The sequence below is a fragment of the Cervus elaphus genome, chromosome 3 (genome assembly GCF_910594005.1).
Source record: "Cervus elaphus chromosome 3, mCerEla1.1, whole genome shotgun sequence".
Classification (NCBI taxonomy): domain Eukaryota; kingdom Metazoa; phylum Chordata; class Mammalia; order Artiodactyla; family Cervidae; genus Cervus; species Cervus elaphus.
In genome coordinates this window covers 26,958,674-26,982,450 of record NC_057817.1, presented here as the reverse complement: position 1 = coordinate 26,982,450, position 23,777 = coordinate 26,958,674, and the positions used below count along the sequence as shown (strand labels likewise).

At 49.7% G+C, this 23,777-nt stretch overlaps 1 protein-coding gene across 2 annotated transcripts; it reads right to left on the bottom strand.

Annotated features, from left to right (window-relative positions):
* Positions 1 to 505: 505 nt before the first annotated feature.
* On the bottom strand, positions 506 to 8,662 carry KRT78 (keratin 78). Of its 2 annotated transcripts, XM_043883271.1 has the most exons (10): positions 8,213 to 8,662; positions 7,635 to 7,849; positions 6,525 to 6,585; positions 5,761 to 5,856; positions 4,798 to 4,962; positions 4,329 to 4,454; positions 1,830 to 2,050; positions 1,546 to 1,580; positions 1,240 to 1,464; positions 506 to 1,197 (listed from the first exon to the last, which is right to left on the bottom strand). In XM_043883271.1, the coding sequence occupies exons 1-10, from the start codon at positions 8,576 to 8,578 to the stop codon at positions 1,016 to 1,018; spliced, it is 1,692 nt and encodes a 563-aa protein (XP_043739206.1). In that variant the 5' UTR covers positions 8,579 to 8,662; the 3' UTR covers positions 506 to 1,015. The 2 variants fall into 2 exon arrangements, with proteins under 2 accessions (XP_043739206.1, XP_043739196.1); XM_043883261.1 differs by having other exon boundaries at positions 506 to 1,464; positions 8,213 to 8,654.
* Between the last annotated feature and the right edge of the window lie 15,115 nt (positions 8,663 to 23,777).

Sequence of the window (23,777 nt, the reverse complement as noted above, 5' to 3'; positions counted from 1 at the left end):
TGAGGTGAGAGATGGAAGTGAGATAACAAGACCCAAGCTTACCACCCTGGGTAGAGCTAGAACCAGCACATCACTGGGAGGAGACTGGAAGAAGCAAGAGGACACAAAAGGACCTCAGCACAAATCCCAATCTCCAAACCCCAGGTATGTGAATTTGCTGTAAAAGGCCAGTTATAAGGAAATGGCGACCTACTCCAGTATTCTTGCCTGGAAAATCCCATGGACAGAGGAGCCTGGCAGGCTACAGTCCATGGGGTTGCAAGAGTCAAACATGACTCAGTGACCAAACCGCACTCTGTCCCTGGAAACCAAGGGCTCCGAGAAGGAAGGTCTGGCTCTCATGAATGGGAGGGGTTATACTGGAGACAGAAGGGCTAAGAGAGACACATTAGGAGAGCACGACAGGTCTGATCATCTTACCAGAGTAAGCCTAGTCCTGGCACTCAAAAAAATTCATGGGAGGGAAGGAGTGGGGAAGCGGGAGGGAGAAAGAAAGGAAGACCCATTGCAGGGAGAACTGGGTGCTGCTTTATTTCACAGAGAATAAATGGACAGAAATACAGAAATGGTGGCCCAGAGGCAGGTGAAGAGGGCAAAAGTATGGCCCTTCGTTCCAGCCCTCAGGCTCTGGTCAGTGGGCCTCGACCCTTCCCCTTGGGATGGAGATGCAATCTTGCCAAGCCCAATCAGGAGTTTTCCCAGCTTGGTTGTAGGCTGCAGAGAGAGGGGAGGACGAGGCTGGCTGGTGGGCTGAGGCTGGGCCCTGTGCTCCTTGGTTGGGGCCGGCAGCAGACAAGTAAAGATGCAAATTAGCACGCAGAGCAAGGCTAGACTGGACGAGCATTCAGAACAGCAAGTGGGCAGGACCCGCTGACTTCTGCAGGGTCCCCTGTGGCCGGCTCAGGCTGTGGGCAGTGAACGCAGAGTCGGCAGCACAGGGGTGGGAATGATGAGGATGAGAGAAGATCTAAGAGGGCTCGGGAAAGCAGGGGTGAGTAGGTGGCCTCTGGGTCACTCAGTATGTGACAGACGTTTTCAGACTTGACTCAACCGTCTTCTTCAGGATAGTGTGGCTGGTGGAGCAAGAGGAAGAGCCCGACACAGAGCTAGAGCCCACAACAGGGCCCTGCCCAGAGCCCAGGATGATGCTAGAGCCACCAGTCACAATGATGGAGCCTCCCTTGACGACACTGGATTCTCCCTCCATGACACTGGAGCCTCCCTTCACGATGCTGGAGCCTCCCTTCACGACACTGGAGCCTCCCTTCACAATGCTGGAGCCTCCCTTCACGACACTGGAGCCTCCCTTCACAATGCTGGAGCCTCCCTTCACGATGCTGGAGCCTCCCTTCACAACGCTGGAGCAGCTAGACCCAAAGCTGCCTTTCCCGCCTCCAAGTCCACAAGTGCCCACCAGGCCACCATCTGCTCCTCCAGACACGACAGTGCTGCCTCCCCCAACAGCTGCCAAGAAAGAGGCCAGGGTCACAGCAGAGTCCTCGACTGCCCGTGGGAACCCCTCTCCCAAAGTCCCCTGATACTCACAGAGAGTCACCTGGCTGGCGCATTCCCCAGACATCCTGGGGAGAAAAGACAAGAGGAAGAAACACTAAGAAGGGCTGCAAAGAGTGTGTCCCAGGGTGCTTTTCGGCCACTTGGAGCAGCACACTCTGAGCAGATAGAATCCCCCAATTTTAAATCCCTCCCAGCAGAATAGGTGGCCCTGAGCAGTTCAGAGTGTGGAGAAATCTCTCAGCATCCTGTGTTGGCCTGGCATCCCCCACCCCCACCTCGCTCACACATCCCCAGGGCCCTGACTGGCCCCTCACCTGCACTCCTCGCCCTCCAGCAGCTGGCAGTAAGTGGCAATCTCCACATCCAGGGACAGCTTCACGCTCATCAGCTCCTGGTAGTCACGCAGCAGCCGCGCGATGTCCTGCTTGGCAGTTCTCAGGGCGGCCTCCAGCTCGGCCAGCTTGGTCTGAGCATCCTTGAGGGCCAGGTCCCCACGCTGCTCAGCATCAGCAATGGCAACCTGCAGGCTGGCGTTCTAGCGAAGCATGGAGATAAGGGAAAAAGTGACTGTCAGCACGGCACGCTCACCCAAAGTACCTACTATAACTTAAAAGCTGAGATGGACCGTAATCTCATGAGCCCAAAATTATTCTTGGCCACGCCCAGCTCTTCTCATTCTAAAAGGAAGTGTTCCCTCTTCTGCTTCTTAAATCCTAGAACGAGTTAAGTAGTGTCCTCAAAAATGTCATGTCCACCAAGAACTTCAGAATATGACCTTATTTGGAAAGATATGGTCTTTGCAGGTGTAATGAGTTAAGGATCTCAAGATGCTATCATACTGTATTTAGGGTGAGGTCTAAATCCAGTGACCAATGTCCAAGAAAAAGATGAGGGAATACAGACACTGAGATAGATGCAGGCAGAGATGAGAGTGAGGCATCCACCAGACAAGGAATTCCTGGAGTCACCAGATGCCAAGAAGGACTCCCCCAGCTCCTTCAGAGGGCACAGCTGCTGACACCTGAGTTCAGACTTCCAGCCTCTGGACCAGACAGAACAGTTTTCTGTTCTTTCAAACCATTAAGTTTGTGATACTTGGTCACAGCAGCCACAGGAAATGAATCCATCTCCTTTGCCACTTTCCCCAGTGATTTTTCCATATTTCTTCCCCTAGCCCTAACCCTCAGTGCCAGCCCTCAAATAGTTTCTCTCTCCCAGGGTACTTACAGCTCCTCCTGTCCTGGATGGGTCATTATCCATGTGCTTTTTAGAACAACCCCATTTCAAATACTTTGTCCCGATGTTGTCAGAGTCTATCAAACTATGGGCCTCAATTCGAAAAACACGTTCTCTGTGTTCACCTCTCCAATCCGATAGAAAACTCCTAGAGGAAAGACTGCATCCCTGTCTAATCAGCCATCTAGCTGATTTACCCTCACATTTGGGTCAGGAAGGAAGGCATTCCCTAAAGGCTCTCATTATTCATTTTCCACAAAGCACCCCATGGATGGGGACACTGTCTCCCTTCTCCTGATGAAGAAACTCAGCCCTGGAAAGGAGTGAGAGGTGGAGCTGGGACCCTGATTCAGGACATCTGAGGTCCAGTTCACTGCTCTTACTTTAGTCTCCATTCATCAGGCTTGTGCATGAAAAGGAGGAGTAATAGGGGTGGGTCCCCAGGAGGGATTCTCCCAGGAAAGACACCTTGCTCTACAGGAGGACAGTGGTTCCCAGACATGGGCACATAGTGACTCTTCTAAGCGCTCGCCACTGGGCTCAGACTCCACGCGCTTCGTCATTACCTGGTGAGCTTTGTTGAGAAAGCAGGTTTCTGGGCTCCACCCTTAGAGACTCTGATTCCCTGTTGCCAGTGGGAGGCCCAGGAATCTGTATCTTATCAGACACCCCAGAGAATCCCCAAGCTTCCAAAGCAAGAAGTCCAAAATTACGGGCAAAACAAAGTGGCAGCAAATTGAGTAATAGGACCTGGTCACCTTCACCTCTGGTCCTGCCTTGCACTTCAAAGGAGAGCAGGTCAGGACATCTGGAGACTGTGTATGGCCTTTGAATGATCTGTACTCCAAGAACTTTCTCCAAGATCTGTGCCTTGCTCACACATGCACGGGCCACACATGACTTGGGAATCAGGCTGAAGTGCTTGAGGAAACCCTCTGACTCTGTGGTCTCAGCTCTCAACCCTCTGTTGATCCCAAAAGAACGATTCTTTGGGCTTAGGGAAAGTGAGGGCAAAGACACTTGAAAACTTAAGAGTCTGTAATATGGAAATGAGGTCTCCAGGAGGAGCAGGAAACCACCTCCCTACCCTTGCCATCCTTTCCGTCCACCTCTCCCCGCTCTTCCCACCCACAGCATCACCCGACCCTAAGGGGGCCTCGGCACCCCACCATCCTGCCCATGTCCCCCGCTCCCTGAGATCCTGGTTCTCTCCCTCCCCAACAGGGGACCAGGAAACCCAGTGCATGGTCTTAGAGTCCTTGCTGGACTTGAGGACTAAGTGTCAAAAGAAGAGATTAGAAAAGAGATGAATTAACCCTCTCCCCTAGGAGCCAAAAGCGCCAAGTGCATGTGGGCATGGAATGCAGTGAGAAGGCTGGGCTGGGGTTGGCAGTGCGGAGCCCATGCAGCTAGAATCCCCTGGGAGGAGAGCCGAACCCCTCTGATATGGGGCTCAAAGTGCTCTTGACCCCAAATTATATGAAGCTCCAATGAGTTATCAAAGTTTCACACCAACCCCGCAGTGACCCCTGCACAAAGATGTTAAGACAGAAGGCTTGGGGGCTCGGGGCCCTTACCTGATTTTTGACGTTCTCAATCTGACTCTGCAGCTTCTTAATTGTCTGCTGCAGCTGAGTGATCTGGACTTTGGTTTCCTTCATGCTGTTCCCATGAAGCTGGGCACATGCCTGAAGCTCCCGGTACTGAGGGGGAACAGAGGTGACACCGTCAGTGGGGAGCACCCCACCTTTGACCTTTGACCCTCACCTTTGACCATGGCCCCGGCTCTCTGCCTCCTCACATCCTCATCCGGAATGCAGGTGAAACGCTGAGACTAGGACGTGGTGGGATGAGGTTGTGGAACTCCAAGCTCGTCTCCCGTGCACTGCCTCCCGGAGAGGGAGAACAAGGTACCCACCCAGCCCTGGTGCTCCAGACAGGTTATCAGAACTGCCCCAACCAGACTGAGGTGGACAACCACCCCAGGGGGGCAGGCAGGGAGACCCAGTCTTTTCCAGCTCAGTGCTAGCCCCCCAGCCCCAGCACCTTGGTCTGGTACAGCAGCTCGGCTTCGGCTTTGCTGGTCCGGGTGATCTCCTCATACCGGGCTCGGACCTCGGCGATGAGGTCTCTGAAGTCCAGGCAGCGGTTGTTGTCCATGGACAACACCACGGACATGTCACTGGCCTGGGTCTGCAGCTGGCCCAGCTCCTGCGGGGAGGACCAACTCAGTGTCCCATGGCTTCCCGGCTCCCCTTCCCCTTGGAGCCCCAGGGAAAGTGGGCAGAGTGCCTGACTTCCTGCGCCCCCTTCAGAGGCAGCCCTCATTCATGCCAGGTGACACTGAGCATGCCCTGTCCTCTTATCTGGAAGTGAGGGCAGTCCAAGGACTCCTGGACGTTAAAGGAACATGTCCTCGGGGCCCCAAATCATCCGGCCCACGTCACTCCCTGACCTCCTATCACATCCCCTCCCTCTTTCTCCTTGCATTTCCTCAAAGACCAGTAGGCTCCTGGCTCCCTCTGCCTGGAATCCCTCAAGCCACCCCCCACCATGTGGCTAACTTCCTCACCTCTGTCAGATCTTTGCTCCAATTTCGTCTTCTAAATAAGGCCATCTGACCACTCTGAAACTGCCACCAGCCCTACCCCTCCATGTTCCCAATCCTCCTCTCCCAGTTTTCCTTTTTACATAGCATTTATCACTTCTAACATGCTATGTAATTTATTTATTTACCAGGTCTACTGCTTATTGTGTTCATTATTTCCCAGCCTCGTGATTTTTGTCTGGTTATTCATGGGTGTATTCTCAATACCTAGCAATTCACCTGGTACATGCTCAGTGATTGTCAAAGGACTGAATGACCAGTGTCTAAGTCACCCTAACCAGGCTTCACCTCCCAGCCACTCCCACTATGCTGTGGCCACAGGGAGCCTGCCTGTGCTGTCCCCCTCCCTCATCCCGCCTGCCCTAGGCAGACCATCGCTTCTGCCCCTGGAGAATCCTCACTTCTTCATAGAGATGTTTCAGGAAGCAGATGTACTCTTTCAGATCCTCCACCTTGCTTTCCATCTCCATCTTGCTCAGGAGAACCCCGTCTGCATCCTGGGGACAGAAAGACAAAAACCATGTACCCCCACATCCTCTTTGGGGGTCCCTATCTGACCCAGGAGTTCTGTTCACACACTGCCCAGCACACACACCCCTATGGCCCTCTCCAGCTCCCATTCCTTCCTCTCTCAGCCCCACCTTGCCCTGCTCTTTCTTTTGTCTGCCATTGACCCACACTGCCTTCAGGAAGCCTTCCCTAATTCATCCCAACCGGTTCGGCTTCTTCCACTCCCTCCCCACCCTCTCCCACAGTGACTCCCAGAGCTCATCACATAGTCCCTCAGTCGGATCTTGTTCAAGGGTCCCTGTATCTAAGTATATGTTCCATTTCCCCACAGGGTCCCTGTAGATATGTGACAGCATGTGACATGTCACACACACACACACTGTTCTCGCAGCCCAGATTCTGTGCACAGTGAATGGCTCAGGATTCAGGTAGTGGGACTTCTCGGGTGGTCCAGTGGCTAAGACTCCGTGCTCCCAAAGCACGGGGCTGGGGTTCAATCCCTGATGAGGGAACTAGATTCCACATGCCGCAACTAAGAGTTTGCCCGCCACAACTAAATATCCCACATGCCACAATTTAGGCCCAGTGCAGCTTAATAAATAATTTTTTTTAAAAAAAAAAAAAGGATTCAGGTAGAGCAGTTGAACCCACTCACCTTTTTGAGGACCACAAAGTCATTCTCCAGTGTGGCACGCTTATGGGCCTCACACTCATACCTGCCAAGTAAGCACAGAAAGACGCTGCCTAGGGTGCTGGCATCAGAGCCGAGGACTGTCTCCAAGCAGTCTCCAAGCGAAGGTCACTCCGCTTTAGATGCTCCAAAGCGGGACCCACCACCAGCCTGCACCTCTATTCTTCCATCAGGAAGTTTTGTCATGTCCTATGTCCCTCTTCACTCTCTCAACCCAGGTCCTCTATGACATCAGGTCACTTAGCTTCACGTCTGGAAGGCACTTTCAAACACTTCTCACAATCACTTACCGCTCACAATCATCATCTGAAGCAGGCATTCTGGATTTTATCAGAGAGATTATAAGATGTGCCCAGGTTATAGATAATTAAATGGCCCATGCAACTCTAACACCCAGGTCTCCTGGCCCCAGTCTTTCTAGGACCCTCCATGTGGGCCCTGGAGCCAACCTCCTAATGGCTCTGGAACGTGAGAAAGGCATTATCCCAGTCTACAGATAATGGAAACTGAAGCTGGGAAAGATGAGATTCATTGCTCAAGGCCACACAGCTATTCCTTGCTCATAGTCACCAAACCTGAGCCTTCTGTGGCTTCAGAGCTCTCCCCATATCACCAGGTGACCTCGTGGGGAATCCAGAACTGCAGCCAGCTGTGAATCATGCCACAGGCCCAGGGATGGTCCCACTAAGTGAATTCCCTTCTACCTCTGAGACCAGAAAATATCTGAGTCACTTTAGCCCACAGCCTGCTCAACAGGAATTTCTCAAGAAAAAACCCACAGGAACATTCTTTAAATAAGCCCCTCCCCACCTTGACCAGAAACATGGCCCTCATAGTCAGGGCCTGCTAGAATCGAGGCTCTCCAGTCCTGGGTATCAGGGGCTGGGGGGGCCTCTTACCTGCAGCAGATGGGGCCCCCTGAGAATCAGAGAGAGTGGGAATGCAGAGAGGCCAGAGGGGAGGCCTGTCCTATGACTCCAGGAGCTCAGAGGAAGGACCACTTCCAGCAGGCAGCCTGATTCAAGCCCTCCCAGCTGCCACCCAGGCCCCATGGGGATGCTGTGGTTCACATACTTAGCTTTATACTCCTCCTCCTGGCCCTGGCAGGACTTCAGCTCGGCATCCAGAGACCCTCGTTCCCTCTGCAGCCGCTCCAGCTGTGTCTTGAGCTGGACCAGATAGGTCTCGAAGAAAGACTCCAGGCCCTGGGGTCTGTCACTCGACCCCTGCTGCTGCAGCAAGTGCCACTTGGTTTTCAGGACCTTGTTCTGCTGCTCCAGGAACCTCACCTGCCACACAAGCAGAGAGTTCCCGAGGCTCCTGCCAGACTCCCTGCCTGGGCACAGCCTCCCGGACAACTCTCAGGCCTGAGGAACAGTCGAGCCGGCCTGGAGCCTTTGAGGCCTTTGATAAATATTTGCCCATACACTCAATGAATTATAATGACATTTCTATAAAGGGAATTTCAAAACACCAATTAAACATAGCCTCGGCATAACCAGAGAGACTCCAGTTAGACCACAAGAGGGACTTCCTTGCTGTAAGTGATTAGAAAAGGAGTAGGAGGCTAGACTGCCCCTTTCCCAAGTCCATTGAAAACAGTTCCTCCGAGGCAGGCACAGAGACAGGGGCTTAGCTGAGTGGACCCTCACCTTGTCAATGAAAGAAGCAAACTGGTTGTTGAGGACTCTGATCTGTTGGGTCTCCTGAGTCCGAACCACCTGGAACTGGGGGTCGATCTCAATCTTCGGTGGGGTCAGAAGACTCTGGTTGATGGTCACTTGCTGGATGCCTCCCGGAGGGCACAAGGAAAGCCCAGGCCCACCACTCCCCTCCCCAAGCCGCACCCCTAACCTTCCCCATGAACCCCAGGTCCTTCCACGAGAGCCTCCTCGGCACCCCCGAAAGGAACTGAGGCTCCTGCTGCTGAAGCCAGACCTGCTTCGGCCCACCGATTGGGCAGAACAGGCTGAGCGAGCACTGAAGCCCCTCCGGGCCCGGCAGGGAGAGAGAGACATGGCAGTGACTGAAGGTCTCAGGGCTGCAAAGGATCGTCAAGAGCGAGTTCCTGCCCTGAGGCCCGGCACGAGATTTTTATCCCCTCCCGTGCCTGGGCTGGGCCTTGGAGAGCAAGATGCTCTTGGCCTGACTGTGTCTGTCACCGGCTCCAGCTGACCTCTTCTGACACGCCTGGGAATAGATGCCCGGCACGTGCAGGGCCCAAGGAAGAGACCCAGAGCCTGACCTCTGAGCTCCAGGCTACAGGAAGGGTGGGCACATTCTGAAGACCAGGAAGCAGCCAGAGACTGGGACTTCAGTGCTGGCGGATGGGGAGAGAGGGCCCTGAGCAAAGTCACTGCGGGTCATTCAAGGAAGGCTTCCTAGAGGAGGAGATGGGAAAGAAGGAGGCACATTCAAGGGGAAAAGAAGATGGAGGGGGTTCAAATGGAGCACTTGAGTACCCTGCAGATGCTGGACAGGAGAGCACAGCTTCTCAAAGGAGGATCCACATACAAGAGTAGAAGAAGGAAGGCTCTTTGCAGCACAGGAGAAGCCAGGAGGTTAATAGAGGTGTTACTGTCATCGCTGGCTCAAAGACACTGCAAGATTTGGAAACGAAACAGAAAAACAGGGTATCCAAGTCCCTCCTCTTGCCCAACCCAGCAATCATCGACAAGGTGCCACCCAACTCAAACCAGGCCTCTCCACCTGGGATGGCGGCAGATAAAGCATTCCTAAGCCCATCCTGTGTCCCTTCCACAAACACACAGCACCAGGCCCATCAACCTGGGTCTCACACTGCATTTGTCAAGTTACTCATCAGAGCTCCCAGGCTCTAAAATAAAATGTACATTTAGAAACACCCTTCCCTTGGGGACTGGGAACAAACATAGGAGCTTTGGGGCTTTAGATTCAATCCCTGCCCTGGGAGTTTGCTAACTGGAGGAGCCCCAGGGTTCATCACTCAGCGATTCTCCCACCCGGTGGAGGACGCAGGCAGCATTCAGCTGCCTCCCCTGTTGCCCTCCCACTGTGGGCAGGGAGGGCTGGCAGCTCTGATTTTCAGAAATTTCCAAAATGTCTACTTTCCATGAAGGGAGGGCTATTTCTCCCTCATCCTCCCCCCATTTCTTAGAGCCTGATGCACCCTGAGGCTGGGGTACTGGGGTCTTTGATAATGCAACTCAAAGCCAGTACAGAGACTCACAGAATAATGAACACGCAAGAGATGTGCTATGAGGAAGTCAGTCCTAGCAATGCAAACAATCCCATAGATGCTCCAACCCTGGCAACAGACAACAGTGAGCGTGTCTCCCCTCCCTCTAGAGGATTAAAAGTCCCTTCCTCCTTCCCCTACAGCCCCATCCAGCAGACAACCCGGAAGGAAACTGAATGACAGATGACCTCAAGGGGAGGAAGAGGCCAGGCCTCCTCTGGGGAAAACAAAGGCGATCAAGGGACTGAGGACTCAGGTGAGAAAGAGAAGAGAAGGAAAACAATCCAAGAAATGATTCAGGTACACCGAGAAGAGAGGAGGCAGTGCAGGCAGACTTGGAGTCTAGAAAGAGAATCTGGGAAATGGGTTGACTCCCAATGAGGACCCACCTCCAAACCCTAGCCCCCTGGGGACCACTCCACAGAGGCACAAACATTCTTGAGAAAGATCTCTGCGGGCTGGATTCAACCACTCCCTCCCCACCAATATTAAGGGTGAAGGGCAGAGGTCACACTTGAAACTTCCCCATATTTGTATAGTTTCAGAGTATTAGAAGGGCTTCCCCAGTGGCTCAGCACTACAGAATCCACCTGCAATGCAGGAACTGCAGGAGATGAGGGTTCGATCCTTCACTGAGAAGATCCCCTGGAAGAGGGCATGGCAACCGATTCCTGTATACTTGCCTAGAAAATCCCATGGACAGAGGGGCCTGGTCTACTACAGTCCATGGGGTCTGGTCCAATGCCCTGTTTTTCACTTAAGGATTCTGAGGCCCCATAGAGTTTAGGGTAGGTGCAGAGACTGCAACCTTGAGTAATCTAAGAGATTGCACTAGATGACCTCTAAGCCTACTTTGACCCATCACTTTGGTTTGAGCGACTTGCTCAAGGCCACCCACACAGCTGATAGGGTTGAAGCCTGAGCCCCCACCCAGCTCAGACCACTGACCCAGGAACAACCCATAAACAGACCTTTGATCATGACTCCACCATGTCTGCCTTGTCCACCCCTCCATCCAGCTCAGGGTCTGGCTTACACTAGGCATTCAAAGTACTTGTCTAAGAGGTGAATTCTTACCCATGACAGTTATACCCAGGGACCTTCTTGAATCCCCTTAAATTCTCAAACACTACTGTAACATGTTTTCCTCCATTAAAAAAAAAATCATGCCACGATGGAGAGAATGACAAAATGATCTGGAGATTTGAATACTAGGCCCCTCAGAGGCTAAGTGGTACACACGTGCTAAGTCACTTCAGTAATTTCCAACTCTTTGTGACACCATGGACTGTAGACTCCTCTGTCCATGGGGATTCTGCTGGCAAGAATCCTGGAGTGGGTTGCCATGCCCTCCTCCAGGGCATCTTCCCGATGCAGGGACTGAACCTGCGAGTCTTATGTCTAAACTGCATTGGCAGGTGGGTTCTCTACCACTAGCACCACCTGGGAAGCCCAAGTGTTACACACAAAGGCACACAAAAGGGTCCCGCTTAGAGGGCAGTAAAGTGCAAATGGCTCAAATCATGGACTTACCGTTAAACCCAGCATGTGACAGTTCCAGTGGGTTTTACCCATTGGGTTAAACCTCCTGCTCCAAGTCAACCAGCCTCAACCACACCTCAAGCCCTACAATCCCTACCTACCCCAGTCCTGCTTTCGAGGATACCCAGCCAGGGCAGCTACTTGTATTAACCACTCCCCAGCGGCCCCTTTTCTTACTGCTCCACCCTGAGTTCACCTCTGGCTGCGGCTACAACTCCTCAACCTCTTTCCCTCTAATTGCACTCAAGCCTGTTCTGCTTGTGCAGTGGGTGCTTTTACCCAATAGCCATTTATTCACATTGAACTTATTTTTTTAATCTTGGCTGCACTGGATCTTTGTTGCAGCACAAGGGCTTCTCATTGCAGTGCTTGGGCTTCTCTAGTTGTGGCCCGCCGGCTTAGCTGCCCTGAGATTTGTGGGATCTTTGTTCCCTGGCCAGGGATTGAACCCTCAACCCCTGCATTGGAAGGCGGATTCTTAACCACTGGATCACCAAGGAAGTCCCCACATTTACTTACAGACTCAACAAATTATGATTAAACACCTCCTGTGTGCCGGGACCTATGCTGAGAGGAATTTAGCAGAGAACAAGGCCCGGCCTCTGAGTAGAGTCCAGTAGAGAAAGAGACATTGAACAGGTAATTAAACAAGTATTTAATTGCAATTAAGATAAGGAGAGAAAAGTACAGGGCATGAAAGAGTCCTAACCTAGTTTATCCCCTAATTTTTTCTCAAATATGCCAGGAACACCCCTGCTTCAGAACCTTTGCCCTTGCTATTCTCTCTTCTAGAATGCTCCTTCACAGAACCCCAAATAACTACAAGTCACCATCTCTGGCTGCCCCAAACCAAAACTGAAACACCAAGTTGCTCTGATACTTCTTACCCCCTTCCCAGCTCTATCTCCTTCCACTGAACACTTGGCACTTTCTAAAATGCCATACATTTCACTTCCTCATTTTGTTTGTCATTCTTCCTACTCTAGAATATCATTTCCATGAACGTGAGGATTTGGTCTCTTTGCCCACTTCTATATCCTTTGTACTTAGAACTCTGCCTAAGTACAGTGGGTACTCAGTAAACTTAGAACTCTGCCTAATACAGTAGGTGCTCAGTAAACACTTGTTAAATAAATGACTCCCCATTCAATTTCATCTTGTTGATCTCCTTCATCTTTCAACCTCTGGATATCCTTGTAACTCTCAGTTCTGTTGTCCAAAGCACCTCACTCCCTGACAAGGTTGGCAGCAAGCAAACATAGTCATGTGTGTGCGTGTGCGTGTGCGTGTGTGTGTGTGTGTGTGTGTGTGTTATTGAGCTCCTACTGTGGGCTGAGCACTGAGCTAAATGATACAGGAGATATAAGATGGATAAGGCCCCATTCCCATCTGAAAAGAATATACAGTTATACAGTACCATGGAGAAATACACATATGAATGCAGAATGGGGAGGAAAATCTGAGAGAGACTGCCCTGGGGTGCAAGTAGACATGTTGTTATGATAGTGAGGGATTCCTCTTTCGTCTTGAAGGAAAACAAGGACAGAGCCTTGTGGCATGCCGCTAGAAACCCTTCCTCTGCCATTGTACATCCTCTCAGTGTATGTCTTTTGGGAAAAGCACAGGGCATGAAAGAGACCTAACCTAGTTTATCCCCTAATTTTTCACAAACATGCCAGGAACACTCTTGCCTCAGAGCCTTTGCACTTGTTCCCTCCTTCTAGCATGCTCCTTCACAGATCCCCATATAGCTACAAGTCAGCTGTAGCTCTACGCTCAGCTGTTTGGGAATCTACCCAGCTGTCCTTTATCTAAGCCATTTATTTATAGCAACCAGGTGATCCTAACAACCCAACCCTATGAAGTAGGTACTAGGATTATCACCACCTTACAGAGGGAGGCACAGAGAGAAAAAATAATTTTCCCAAGGCCACACAGCTAGTAGGAATGGAACCAACATGTGAACAAAGGTAGATAGACTCCAGGGCTTCCCCAGTGGCTCAGCAGTAAAGAATCTGCCTGCAATACAGGAGATGCAGGAGACTCCGATTCGACCCCTGGGTTGGGAAGATCCCTTGGAGGAAGCAATGGCAACCCATTCCAGTATTCTTGCCTGGACAACCACATGGACAGAGGAACCTGGTGATCTATAGTCCATAGAGTTGCAGAGTCAGATATGACCAAAGTAAGCAAGCATGCACATAGATGGACTCCAGAGTCATTGCCATTAACCACCTCACTGTACTCCTCTAGGAGACCTAGGAATGTCCTGTTGAAGGACACCTCAACCAACTAAAGTCCAGAGAGGTAGAATGACTTGCCCAAGGTCACAGAGCAGATTCAAAAGTGAAACTCATTCCTCCTCATTCATCTCTGATCAACACTAATTAAACACTAGCTGGTGCCAGACACTACGCCAGCCCAAGTTAAACAAAATTTAATGAAAGTTCTTGCCTTCAAGGTGTTTGCAGTCTGGATGGGGAGTAGGGAAGAAGTGGGGAATATATTTTGAAGACCAGTAAAAGTCCCTTGCATTGCAAGGAGATCCAACCAGTCCACCCTAAAGGAGATCAGTCCTGGGTATTCACTGGAAGGACTGATTTTGGAAGCTGAAACTCCAATACTTTGGCCACCTGATGCAAAGAGCTGACTCATTTGAAAAGACCCTGATGCTGGGAAAGATTGAGGGTGGGAGGAGAAGGGGACAACAGAGGATGAGATGGTTGGATGGCATCACCAACTCAATGGACATGAGTTTGGGTAGGCTCCAGGAGCTGGTGATAGACAGGGAAGCCTGGCGTGCTGCAGTCCATGGGGTCGCAAAGAGTCGGACATGACTGAGCGACTCAACTGAATTGAACTGAAAATGCAATAAAGTGTTGGAGGTGCCACTATAGATGCAGGTATAATTCTTGTGGTTCTGGCGCCTTCTTGAAAAAGCAGGTGTGCTTATTTTGGGCACATCCCCAAAGAACGGAAGTCATCGCCTGGGGTCAAGGTGAGGCATGGCTACCCACACCCATTCGGGTCTCCCTGGCTTTCGAAAGTCCACATAGGGGCTGGTTCCTGTCCCATCCTGTTTGTGGGGAACTAGACGGAAAGGCTCAAATGTCTTGTGCCTGCCTCTAGTCAATCTCCCTTTCCCGATGACAGACAGCCCATGACTTCCTCGATCTAGGCACCACGCACCCCTCCCTCAGCTCAGCCTTTGCAACTGAGAAATACATACCAAATTCTAACCCAGAATCTCCCAAGTCTCCCAAACATCAGGCACTCACATTCAACCTCCAACATCATGCCATTGTGTAATGCCAGACATACTGGTATGTCCTTAATATATTCTTAAAATAGAATTTAAATGGATTCACCCCTTTCTTATCCTGACCCTAAACCATAATATCCTTGAAAATGTAGCTTTTGTGTGCTAGTTCTAATCTTTTTCTAATTCATATTCCCATAAAACATAACTGTTAAAATGTAAAACATTCTTCTATGTGCTTTGGTTTACACAGAACACAGGTCAACCTCAACCCTATTCAAAGTTTCCATCACCAGTGCAGTGAGGGAGGGAGGGAGCAGCACCCATGGGATGTGGCTGATTCCTATCTCACCTGTAAGACAGCTGACAGCTCTCCTGGCCTGTCAGGGCAGGAGGGGAGGGGGGAGATGAAAGGCCTGCCCTTCACTCTCCCCCAGGCCAGAGAGAGCACCCTCATGCCAGCCTGCTCTGCCCTGGCACCCTCCTGCCTGCTGGGCTGGGGTGAGTAGCCCCTGCCCTCCTTACTGCACTGGTGATGAAGGAAGGTGATGCCCACCCAGGGATGGGCTTACTATGACAGGGAAGGGTGCCCCCAAGGTGAGCCAAGCTACTGCCCCTGGGGCCCTCTGTGCCCAGGTAGTGAGCCCCCAAAATCCACAGGGAGCACATTCCCAAGAATGTGGAAAGGAAGGATTTTCTAAGCTTTCCCGGCAGATCAGAATTTAAATGTGTGTCTCCAAGTTCCGGGTTGAGGGTGGGAGTGAGGAGGGACAACACCAAACTCTTAACTTCGAAGTGATAGCCATTTTCCATGTATAACGTGCTCATGTTTTTAAAATTCTGTTGCGGCACCCCAGTATTCATTGCAGTACTATTTACAATGGCCAAGACATGGAAGCAAACTAAAGGTTCAGTGACAAAGCAATGGATGAAGAAAATGTGGGACATATGTACAATGGAATATTACTCAGCCATTAAAAAGAATTTGCAATAACATGGGTGGCCCTAGAGATTGTCATACTCAGTGAAGTAAGCCAAACAGAGAAAGACAAATACCATGAGATATCTCTCACACATGGAATCTTTTTTTTTTTTAGTTACAAATGAATTTATTTGCAAAACAGAAACCCACAGACATAGAAAACAAACCAAATGGTTACCAAAGGGGAATGGGGGGGAAGGAATAAATTAGGAGTTTGAGATTAACAGATATACACCGCTGCTGCTAAATCGCTTCAGTCGTATCCGACTCTGTGTGACCCCATAGACACCAGCCCACCAGGCTCCTCTGTCCCTGGGATTCTCCAGGCAAGAGTACTGGAGTGGGTTGCCATTTCCTTCTCCACACTACTAGATATAAAATAGAGTGGCTGATTCATGTTGATGTATGGCAAAACACCATCATGATAGTGCAAAGTAATTATCCTCCAATTATAATTAATTAATTAACTAGAATAAATAAAATAATCAACAAGGACCTACTGTATAACACAGGGAAATATATCAATATTTTGTAATATCTATAAAGGAAAATAAATGTATATACATATATACGTGTGTGTGTAAAACTGAATCACCATGTTTTACACCTGAAACTAGCACAACATTGTAAATCAACTATACTTTAATAAAAAAAAAATTCTATTACAAAATAAATTTTATTGCAGACCCTCTGAGTGCCAATCACTATACCAGGCCCTGTAGAAATTTAACCTTCTTTAGTCTTCACCACAATCTGAAAACTGGGTATTGTTCTTGTTCACAGACACAGAAGCAAAAGCAGCTACCCAAGATCTCGAAGACAGGAATATGTCCAGCCAGGAGGAGAACCCAGCTCTTCTAAGGATCCTATAGTCTTCTCAGGAAGGCCACGGTCTCCACTGAGAATAGGCCTGTGCACATGTTTCCCTCGTCAACAGAGAACCAGAAACCTCCCCCTCTGCTAGGAGCTGGGGAGAGCGGCAGGGAGGGGACTGGCTGAGCTTCACTGGACAGCAGGTGCTGCAGGATAACAGCTGCCTGTCTGCGGGGTTGTGAGAACACGTCTCTGTTTTGTAGTGTGTGCCATCATCTTCTAGGGTATAAACGCTCCCACCATGGCTGATTTCGAGCTCCCAGCATTATGGCAGTGACTGCAGAGCTGGGAGGAAGTGAACACAATTAGCTCTCATGAGTTTGCACAAACTGGCTCCTGCACTCCCCTGGCCTGGGGTCAGAAAGGTGGAAGCCCTTCTGTAGAGCACAACTTGTCCCAGACTGTGGGAGCCAGGAACACCCCTTTAGGAGCAAGCTGATGGTATCAGAGGAAAGAGAGCTGGGCTGAGAGGGAAGCGGAAGAGTACAGATCAGAAAACACGAGTTGAGTCCAGACTTGCCCATCAGGGCCCAGCACGCAGTCACTGCCACTCAGACCCAATCAGGTTCAGCCAGTTGGGTGTCCTGCTTCTAGCAACCGCTCCTGATTTGGCAAATATTTATGTGGCATGTTACAGCCTCCCAACACCCGAGGGTGAAAGGCCCATGAGGCAACTTCTAGGGGAAAGGTCCCAGGATTCCTGCAACCCTGGGAAAATAAGGTCTGGGGCCCAGTAGGAACTACTAGACTGGGAGATGAAGTTGGGGATTTACCTGGACCAGTTCCCTGCCCCTCCTCAGCCCCTCTCACCAGCCACCCTCTCATGGCCATCTGAAGCAATAAGCCCTAGGGAGGGGGCTGAATCTGTCTCCATCCCCAAGGAACTTTAGCCTGTTCTTCAGTCACTAAGTCGTGTGCAGCTCCTTGCACCCCCAGGGACTGCAGTATGCCAGCCTCCACCATCTCCCAGAATTTGCTCTAACTCATTGTCCACTGAGTCAGTGATGCCATCCAACCATCTCATCCTCTGTTGCCCCCTTCTCCTCCTGCTCTTAATCTTTCGAAGCATCAGGGCCTTTCCAACAGGTCAGCTCTTCACATCAGGTGGCCAAAGTATTGGAGCTTCAGCTTCAGCCTCAGTCCTTCCAATCAATATTCAGAGTTGATTTCCTTTAGGATTGACTGGTTTGGTCTCCTTGCTTTCAGACTTCAGCCTGAGAGAACAGTACTTATAAACTGTAAGTTACAGGACTTCCCTGGTGGTCCAGTGATTAAGAATCCACCTTCCAACGCAGGGGACGCAGATTCGATCCCTGGTCAGGATGAGATGGTTGGATGGCATCACCAACTCAATGGACATGAGTTTGAGCAAGATCCGGGAGTTGGTGACGGACAGGAAAGCCTGGTGTGCTACAGTGCATGGGGTCGCAAAGAGTCAGACATGACCGAGCAACTGAACTGAACTGAACAGGGAACTAAGATCCCACATGCCATGGGGCAACTAAGCCTGGACACCACAACTACTGAGCCCATTTTCTCTCGAGCCCATGTCCCACGACAAGGGAAGCCCACAAACTGCAACTAGAGAAACCCACACACTCCAATGAAGACCTAGGGCAACCAAAAAAAACAACTGCAAGTTACAGTTCACTAGTAGGTTGTGAAATTAACTTAATGGATGTCAACCAGCATATCAGAATGTATCACCATAAAATTGTGTTCAGTGTACATTATGTCTGTATAAATATATACAGAACTGTGATATAAAATGCATTTCTTACCAGGGATCATGGTCCCAAAAAGCTGAGTAACCCTCTGACGGAGGAGGTGGTCCCACCCCCAGTCACACACAATCCAAGAAATAAGACCAGAACCCGGAGTGGCATTAGTTGTCAGGACTGGGGGATGAGAAAAGAGAGGTTTAGTCTGGGCAGCTTTCATAGATGGAAGAAGTAACAAAAGCAGGATTGGGAGTGGGGACTCAGAGAGTGAAGACCTCTCTCAATCTATCCTGAAAGTTCCCGAATCTAATCCCTCAGCTCATGGATGCCTGCTCTGCGCTGCAGCCCACCCACTCTCCTAAAGGAAGAATCATAGCCCCCTGCTCCATGTAATCTCTGAGTCACAACAGTGACAAGGACAGGAACCACAGGTTGGGTCCAGGGGAGGGAAGGCTAGCAGAACTGGGGAGTGCAGACAGCAGCGTGCTGACTGCCAACAAAGCAAGTCAAGGCAGGCCGGCCCATGTGTGCCACGGCCACACAGACCAAGTCTCGGGGACTGTAGTCTAGTTAAGACCAGAATACTCACAACTGGAGAATGACCCAACAGCAAAAACCCCCCACGTGTGCATAATACCTGCCTGTTATTATAGGACGTCAGAGCAGAGAGACCTGAGAGCTCATCTTATCCTACACCCTTGTTTCACAGCACAAGAAACTGAGGTCCAGAGAGGGCAAGCAACCTGCCCAGGCCACACAGCAAGGACAGGACTAGAGTCCACTAAGCCAGGACTCATTTCATCCTGCACTACAGTCATGCGACGAGGACAGAGACCATAGAAGGGGACCCCAAACCCCCAGCATCCCAACAGGCTCACACACACCATCATCGACCCATAAGACTTGCTGGGCACTTCTCAGCACCAAGCACTGTGTTTGGTATCCGGAGATACACCAGCTAATCTCCTCCAGGTAAAAAGGAAGTGCCCCTACTGCCCTCCAGGAAAGGAGACTGGCTCTAAGACCTCTCTGACGTGCTCCAGACTCTTACTACTGTCAGGAAGGTCTCGGGTCTGACCTCGCTCCTTCCTGCTACAACTTTAGCCTGTCCCTCTTGGCCCCAGAGGTGCCTGCTTGCTAGCCTGGCCTGGCAGGGAGGGAGAAGGCTGGTGCTGCACAGGGCCCTCTCCTGGCTCCTGAGTCATCCTGTCCATTGTTCCAGAGACTTTACCTAAACCTTATTACACTAAGGCGGCACAGAAAAGCCTGGGGAGCTCTGCCAGCAGAAGCTGGCGGGCGGAGAAGAGGCAGAAAGAGGAGAGGAAGGGCAGGAAGATGGTGGGTGGGCAGGTGGAAGGGGAAGAAAAGGCAGATCCCACCCACTGCCTGGCTTCTTAAAGTCTAGGCTCCTGTTTTTTAAAGATGTGGAGGAGGAAGTGTTCAGAGCTGGTAGCACTTCTTTTCTTTAGACAAATATTACAAATTTATTGTTGAAAAATTCAAAGCAACACATCGCAAAATTAGGAAAAATAAAATTCTTCTGCTACCTCCTAGAAGGAGGTATTCACTATTAATATTTTGGTGCATAATCTTCTAGACTTTTCCATACGTAGATACCTCTCATTATGCATTCAGTCTATGTTTTTTGGACACTTTCTATGTGCCAGGTATTTTTCTAGTGCTAAGGATAAAGTAGTAAATGAAACAGCTAAAAACCCATGTCCTGGGAACTTCCCTGGTGGTCCAGTGGTTGAGACTCCACACTCCCAAAGCAGCGGGGCCAGGTTCTTTCCCTCGTCAGGGAACTAGATCCCACATGCTACAACTAAGAGTTCGAATGCCTCAACTAAAAACCCAATGCAGCCAAATAAATAAATAATAAAAAATAAATATTTTTTTAAATATCCAAGCCCTTATGGAGTTTGCATCTCATGATGATATATATGTGTATGTGCATATGTATATTCATATGTCTAGTACAGGGCTGTATTCTATCTACTGTAAGCACCATTTATTCATGCAAATATGTACTTCCCAGAAGTGGGATCATATTACACATACAGATTTCAAGACAGTTCCCACCCTTGCCCCATCTGTGTCAGTAAATATACCCTTAGATTATCGTGAATGGCTCCCTTGCAAGTATTCCCTTGCAAGGAGTCTCAGGATTTTTCACCAGGTCCATTGTCTGATTTCTTTCCCACAGGAAACCTGAACCTGGCTCTGGAAACCCAGTCTACACACGCACACGCATACACACACGTGCACACACACACACACACACGTGCACACACACACACACACAAACACACACAGGAGCCTGCGCCTGCACACTGCAGACGTGAAAGACAGCTCTCTCCTCAACTGACTGTGAGGTCTAAACGAATCCTGGTCCCAGACCTGTTTCCATGATTCTCCAGGGCACAGGCCCATTCCCGGCTCTCCTTTTCAGGCAGGAGCTGCAGCCCAGCTTTTCCCAGTCTTGACTCCCCCTGCAGGCTACCTGGACACCTGGAACCAGGCCTGGGAGTTAGGCAGGAACCAGTCCTGCAGCAGTGGAAAGAACAGAAGGGGAGGCTGATCCTGACTTCCCTGAATCCCTTCTCTGCCACTGCCTCCCTGGTGCCTGGTGGCGATGGAAAGCCAGAGGCCCCAAGTTCAGTTCAGTTCAGTCACTCAGTCACGTCCGACTCTTTGCGACCCCATGGAGTGCAGCATGCCAAGCTTCCCTGTCCATCACCAACTCCCGGAGCCTACTCAAACTCCTGTCCATCACGTCAGTGATGCCATCAAACCATCTCATCCTCTGTTGTCCCCTTCTCCTTCCCAGTATCTTTCCCAGTATCAGGGTCTTTTCCAATGAGTCGGTTCTTTGCATTAGATGGCCAAAATATTGGAGTTTCAGCTTCACCATCAGTCCTTCCAATGAATATTCAGGACTGATTTCCTTAAGGATGGACTGGTTTGATCTCCTTGCAGTCCAAGGGACTCTCAAGAGTCTTCTCCAACACCACAGTTCAAAAGCATCAATTATTTGGCGCTCAGCTTTTTTTATAATCCAACTCACACCCATACATGACTACTAGAAAAACTATAACTTTGACTAGATGGACCTTTGTTGGTAAAGTAACGTCTCTGCTGTCTAGGTTGGGTCATAGCTTTTCCTCCAAGGAGCAAGCATCTTTTAAGTTCATGGCTGCAGTCAGCATGTGCAGTGATTCTAGAGCCCAAGAAAATAGTCTCTCACTGTTTCCATTGTTCCCCCATCTATTTGCCATGAAGTGATGGGACAGGATGCCATGCTTTTCGTTTTCTGAATGTTGAGCTTTAAGGCAGCTTTTTCACTCTCCTCTTTCACTTTCATTAAGAGGCTCTTTAGTTCTTTGCTTTCTACCATAAGTGTGGTGTCATCTGCGTATCTGAGGTTATTGATATTTCTCCCAGCAATCTTGATCCCAGCTTGTGCTTCCTCCAGCCCAGTGTTTCTCATGATGTACTCTCCATATAAGTTAAATAAGCAGAGTGACAATATACAGCCTTCATGTACTCCTTTCCTGATTTGGAACCAGTCTGTTGTTCGATGTCCAGTTCTAACTGTTGCTTCTTGACCTGCATTCAGATTTCTCAGGAGGCAGGTCAGGGGGTCTGGTATCCCCATCTGTTTAAGAATTTTCCATAGTTTGTTGTGATCCACATGGTCAAAGGCTTTGGAGTAGTCAATAAAGCAAAAGTAGATGTTTTTCTGGAACTCTCTTCCTTTTTCAATGATCCAGCAGATGGTGGCAACTTGATCTCTAGTTCCTCTGCCTTTTCTAAAACCAGCTTGAACATCTGGAAATTCACGGTTCACATACTGCTGAAGCCTGGCTTGGAGAATTTTGATCATTACTTTGCTAGCATGTGAGATGAGTGTAATTGTGCAGTAGTTTGAACATTCTTTGGCATTGCCTTTCTTTAGAATTGGAATGAAAACTGACCTTTTCCAGTCCTGTGGCCACTGCTGAGTTTTCCAGATTTGCTGGCATATTGACTGCAGCACTTTCACAGCATCATCTTTTATGATTTGAAATAGCTCCACTGGAATTCCATCACCTCCACTAGCTTTGTTCGTAGTGATGCTTTCTAAGGCCCACTTGACTTCACATTCCAGGATGTCTGGCTCTAGGTGAGTGATCACACCATTGTGATTATCTGGGTCGTGAAGATCTTTTTTGTACAGTTCTTCTGTGTATTCTTGCCACCTCTTCTTAATATCTTCTGCTTCTGTTAGGTTCATACCATTTCTGTCCTTTAATGTGCTCATCTTTGCATGAAATGTTCCCTTGGTATCTCTAATTTTCTTGAAGAGATCTCTAGTCTTTCCCATTCTATTGTTCTCCTCCATTTCTTTGCAGTGATCAAGACCATCCCGAAGAAAAAGAAATGCAAAAAGGCAAAATGGTTGTCTGATGAGGCCTTACAAATAGTGGAGAAAAGGAGAAGCTAAAGGCAAAGGAGAAAAGGAAAGATATACCCATTTGAATGCAGAGTTCCAAAGAATAGCAAGGAGAGATAAGAAAGCCTTCCTCAGCAATCAATGCAAAGAAACAGAGACCCCAAACAGGCCCCCTAATAGAGACCTAAGCCCTGGTGATTTCTGAGCATTTTTCTGACTTTTAAGAAGTCCCAACTGGCCCAGACTGCTTGGTTTCAGATGCTGTCTCCACTGCTGACTAGCTGTGTGACCTCGGCAAGTGACTTAACCTCTCTGTGCCTCCACATTCCCAACTTTAATAAGAGGATAATCATTCCTATTTCAATCAATCCAATCCTAGGATTGCTGCATTATGTCAAACAAGATGATATACGAGGAAGGTTCAGAACAGTACTTAGCACAGTGTGGTACCCATCAACTATTAGGTTTTTTTCTTAATTTTTATTATTATTATCATTTTCTGAGCCTCCACTCACCAACCAGGCCTAGCCTACTAAATAAAGGCTGACTTTCCTGGGATTCCTCCTGCTCTCGCTGCTGTCCAAGGACAACTTCCCTTCTGATCTCCCAGAGTAAAAGAGATTAGGGACAAGGATGTGAATACACATGGGGAGTGTTTCACCAGGAGCTGTTATGATGTAAGGGAGTGAGCATGAACGTAAAAAGGGATGGGACATGATCATGCAAGGCCACACGTGTGTGCATACAAGTAAAACTGTAGGGAGCTGTGAAAGCAGAGTTTGGGTGTGAACGTGTAAGCTAGCAGCGTGTGTAAGGTAAGAGGGTGAATACACAGCTTCTGTGAATATGCATGGCAGAAGATACTTGTGTACATCAACATATAAAGGTGTGCAAAGAGGGGAGAGAGGAGTGTGACTGTGTGGTGAGGTTGTGAGTGATGATGTGTGTGTATGAGGGTTATGTGTGAATGTCGCCAGTCCCCACCCCACCCAAGGCACACATGTCTTGGAGACGGTGCTTCATCAGAAACAAAAGTTCCCCAGCGCCCCTGACTTGATGTGGAACAAACTTGCTTTTCTCTCTTCAGAGCTCTCGGGTTTCCTAGAGAAAAGCTGCTAGCTCATCAGAGCCCAGCCTTAAACCCGCCCCACCGATCGAAACTCGGGAAGGAAACCAGCAGCAGCCGTC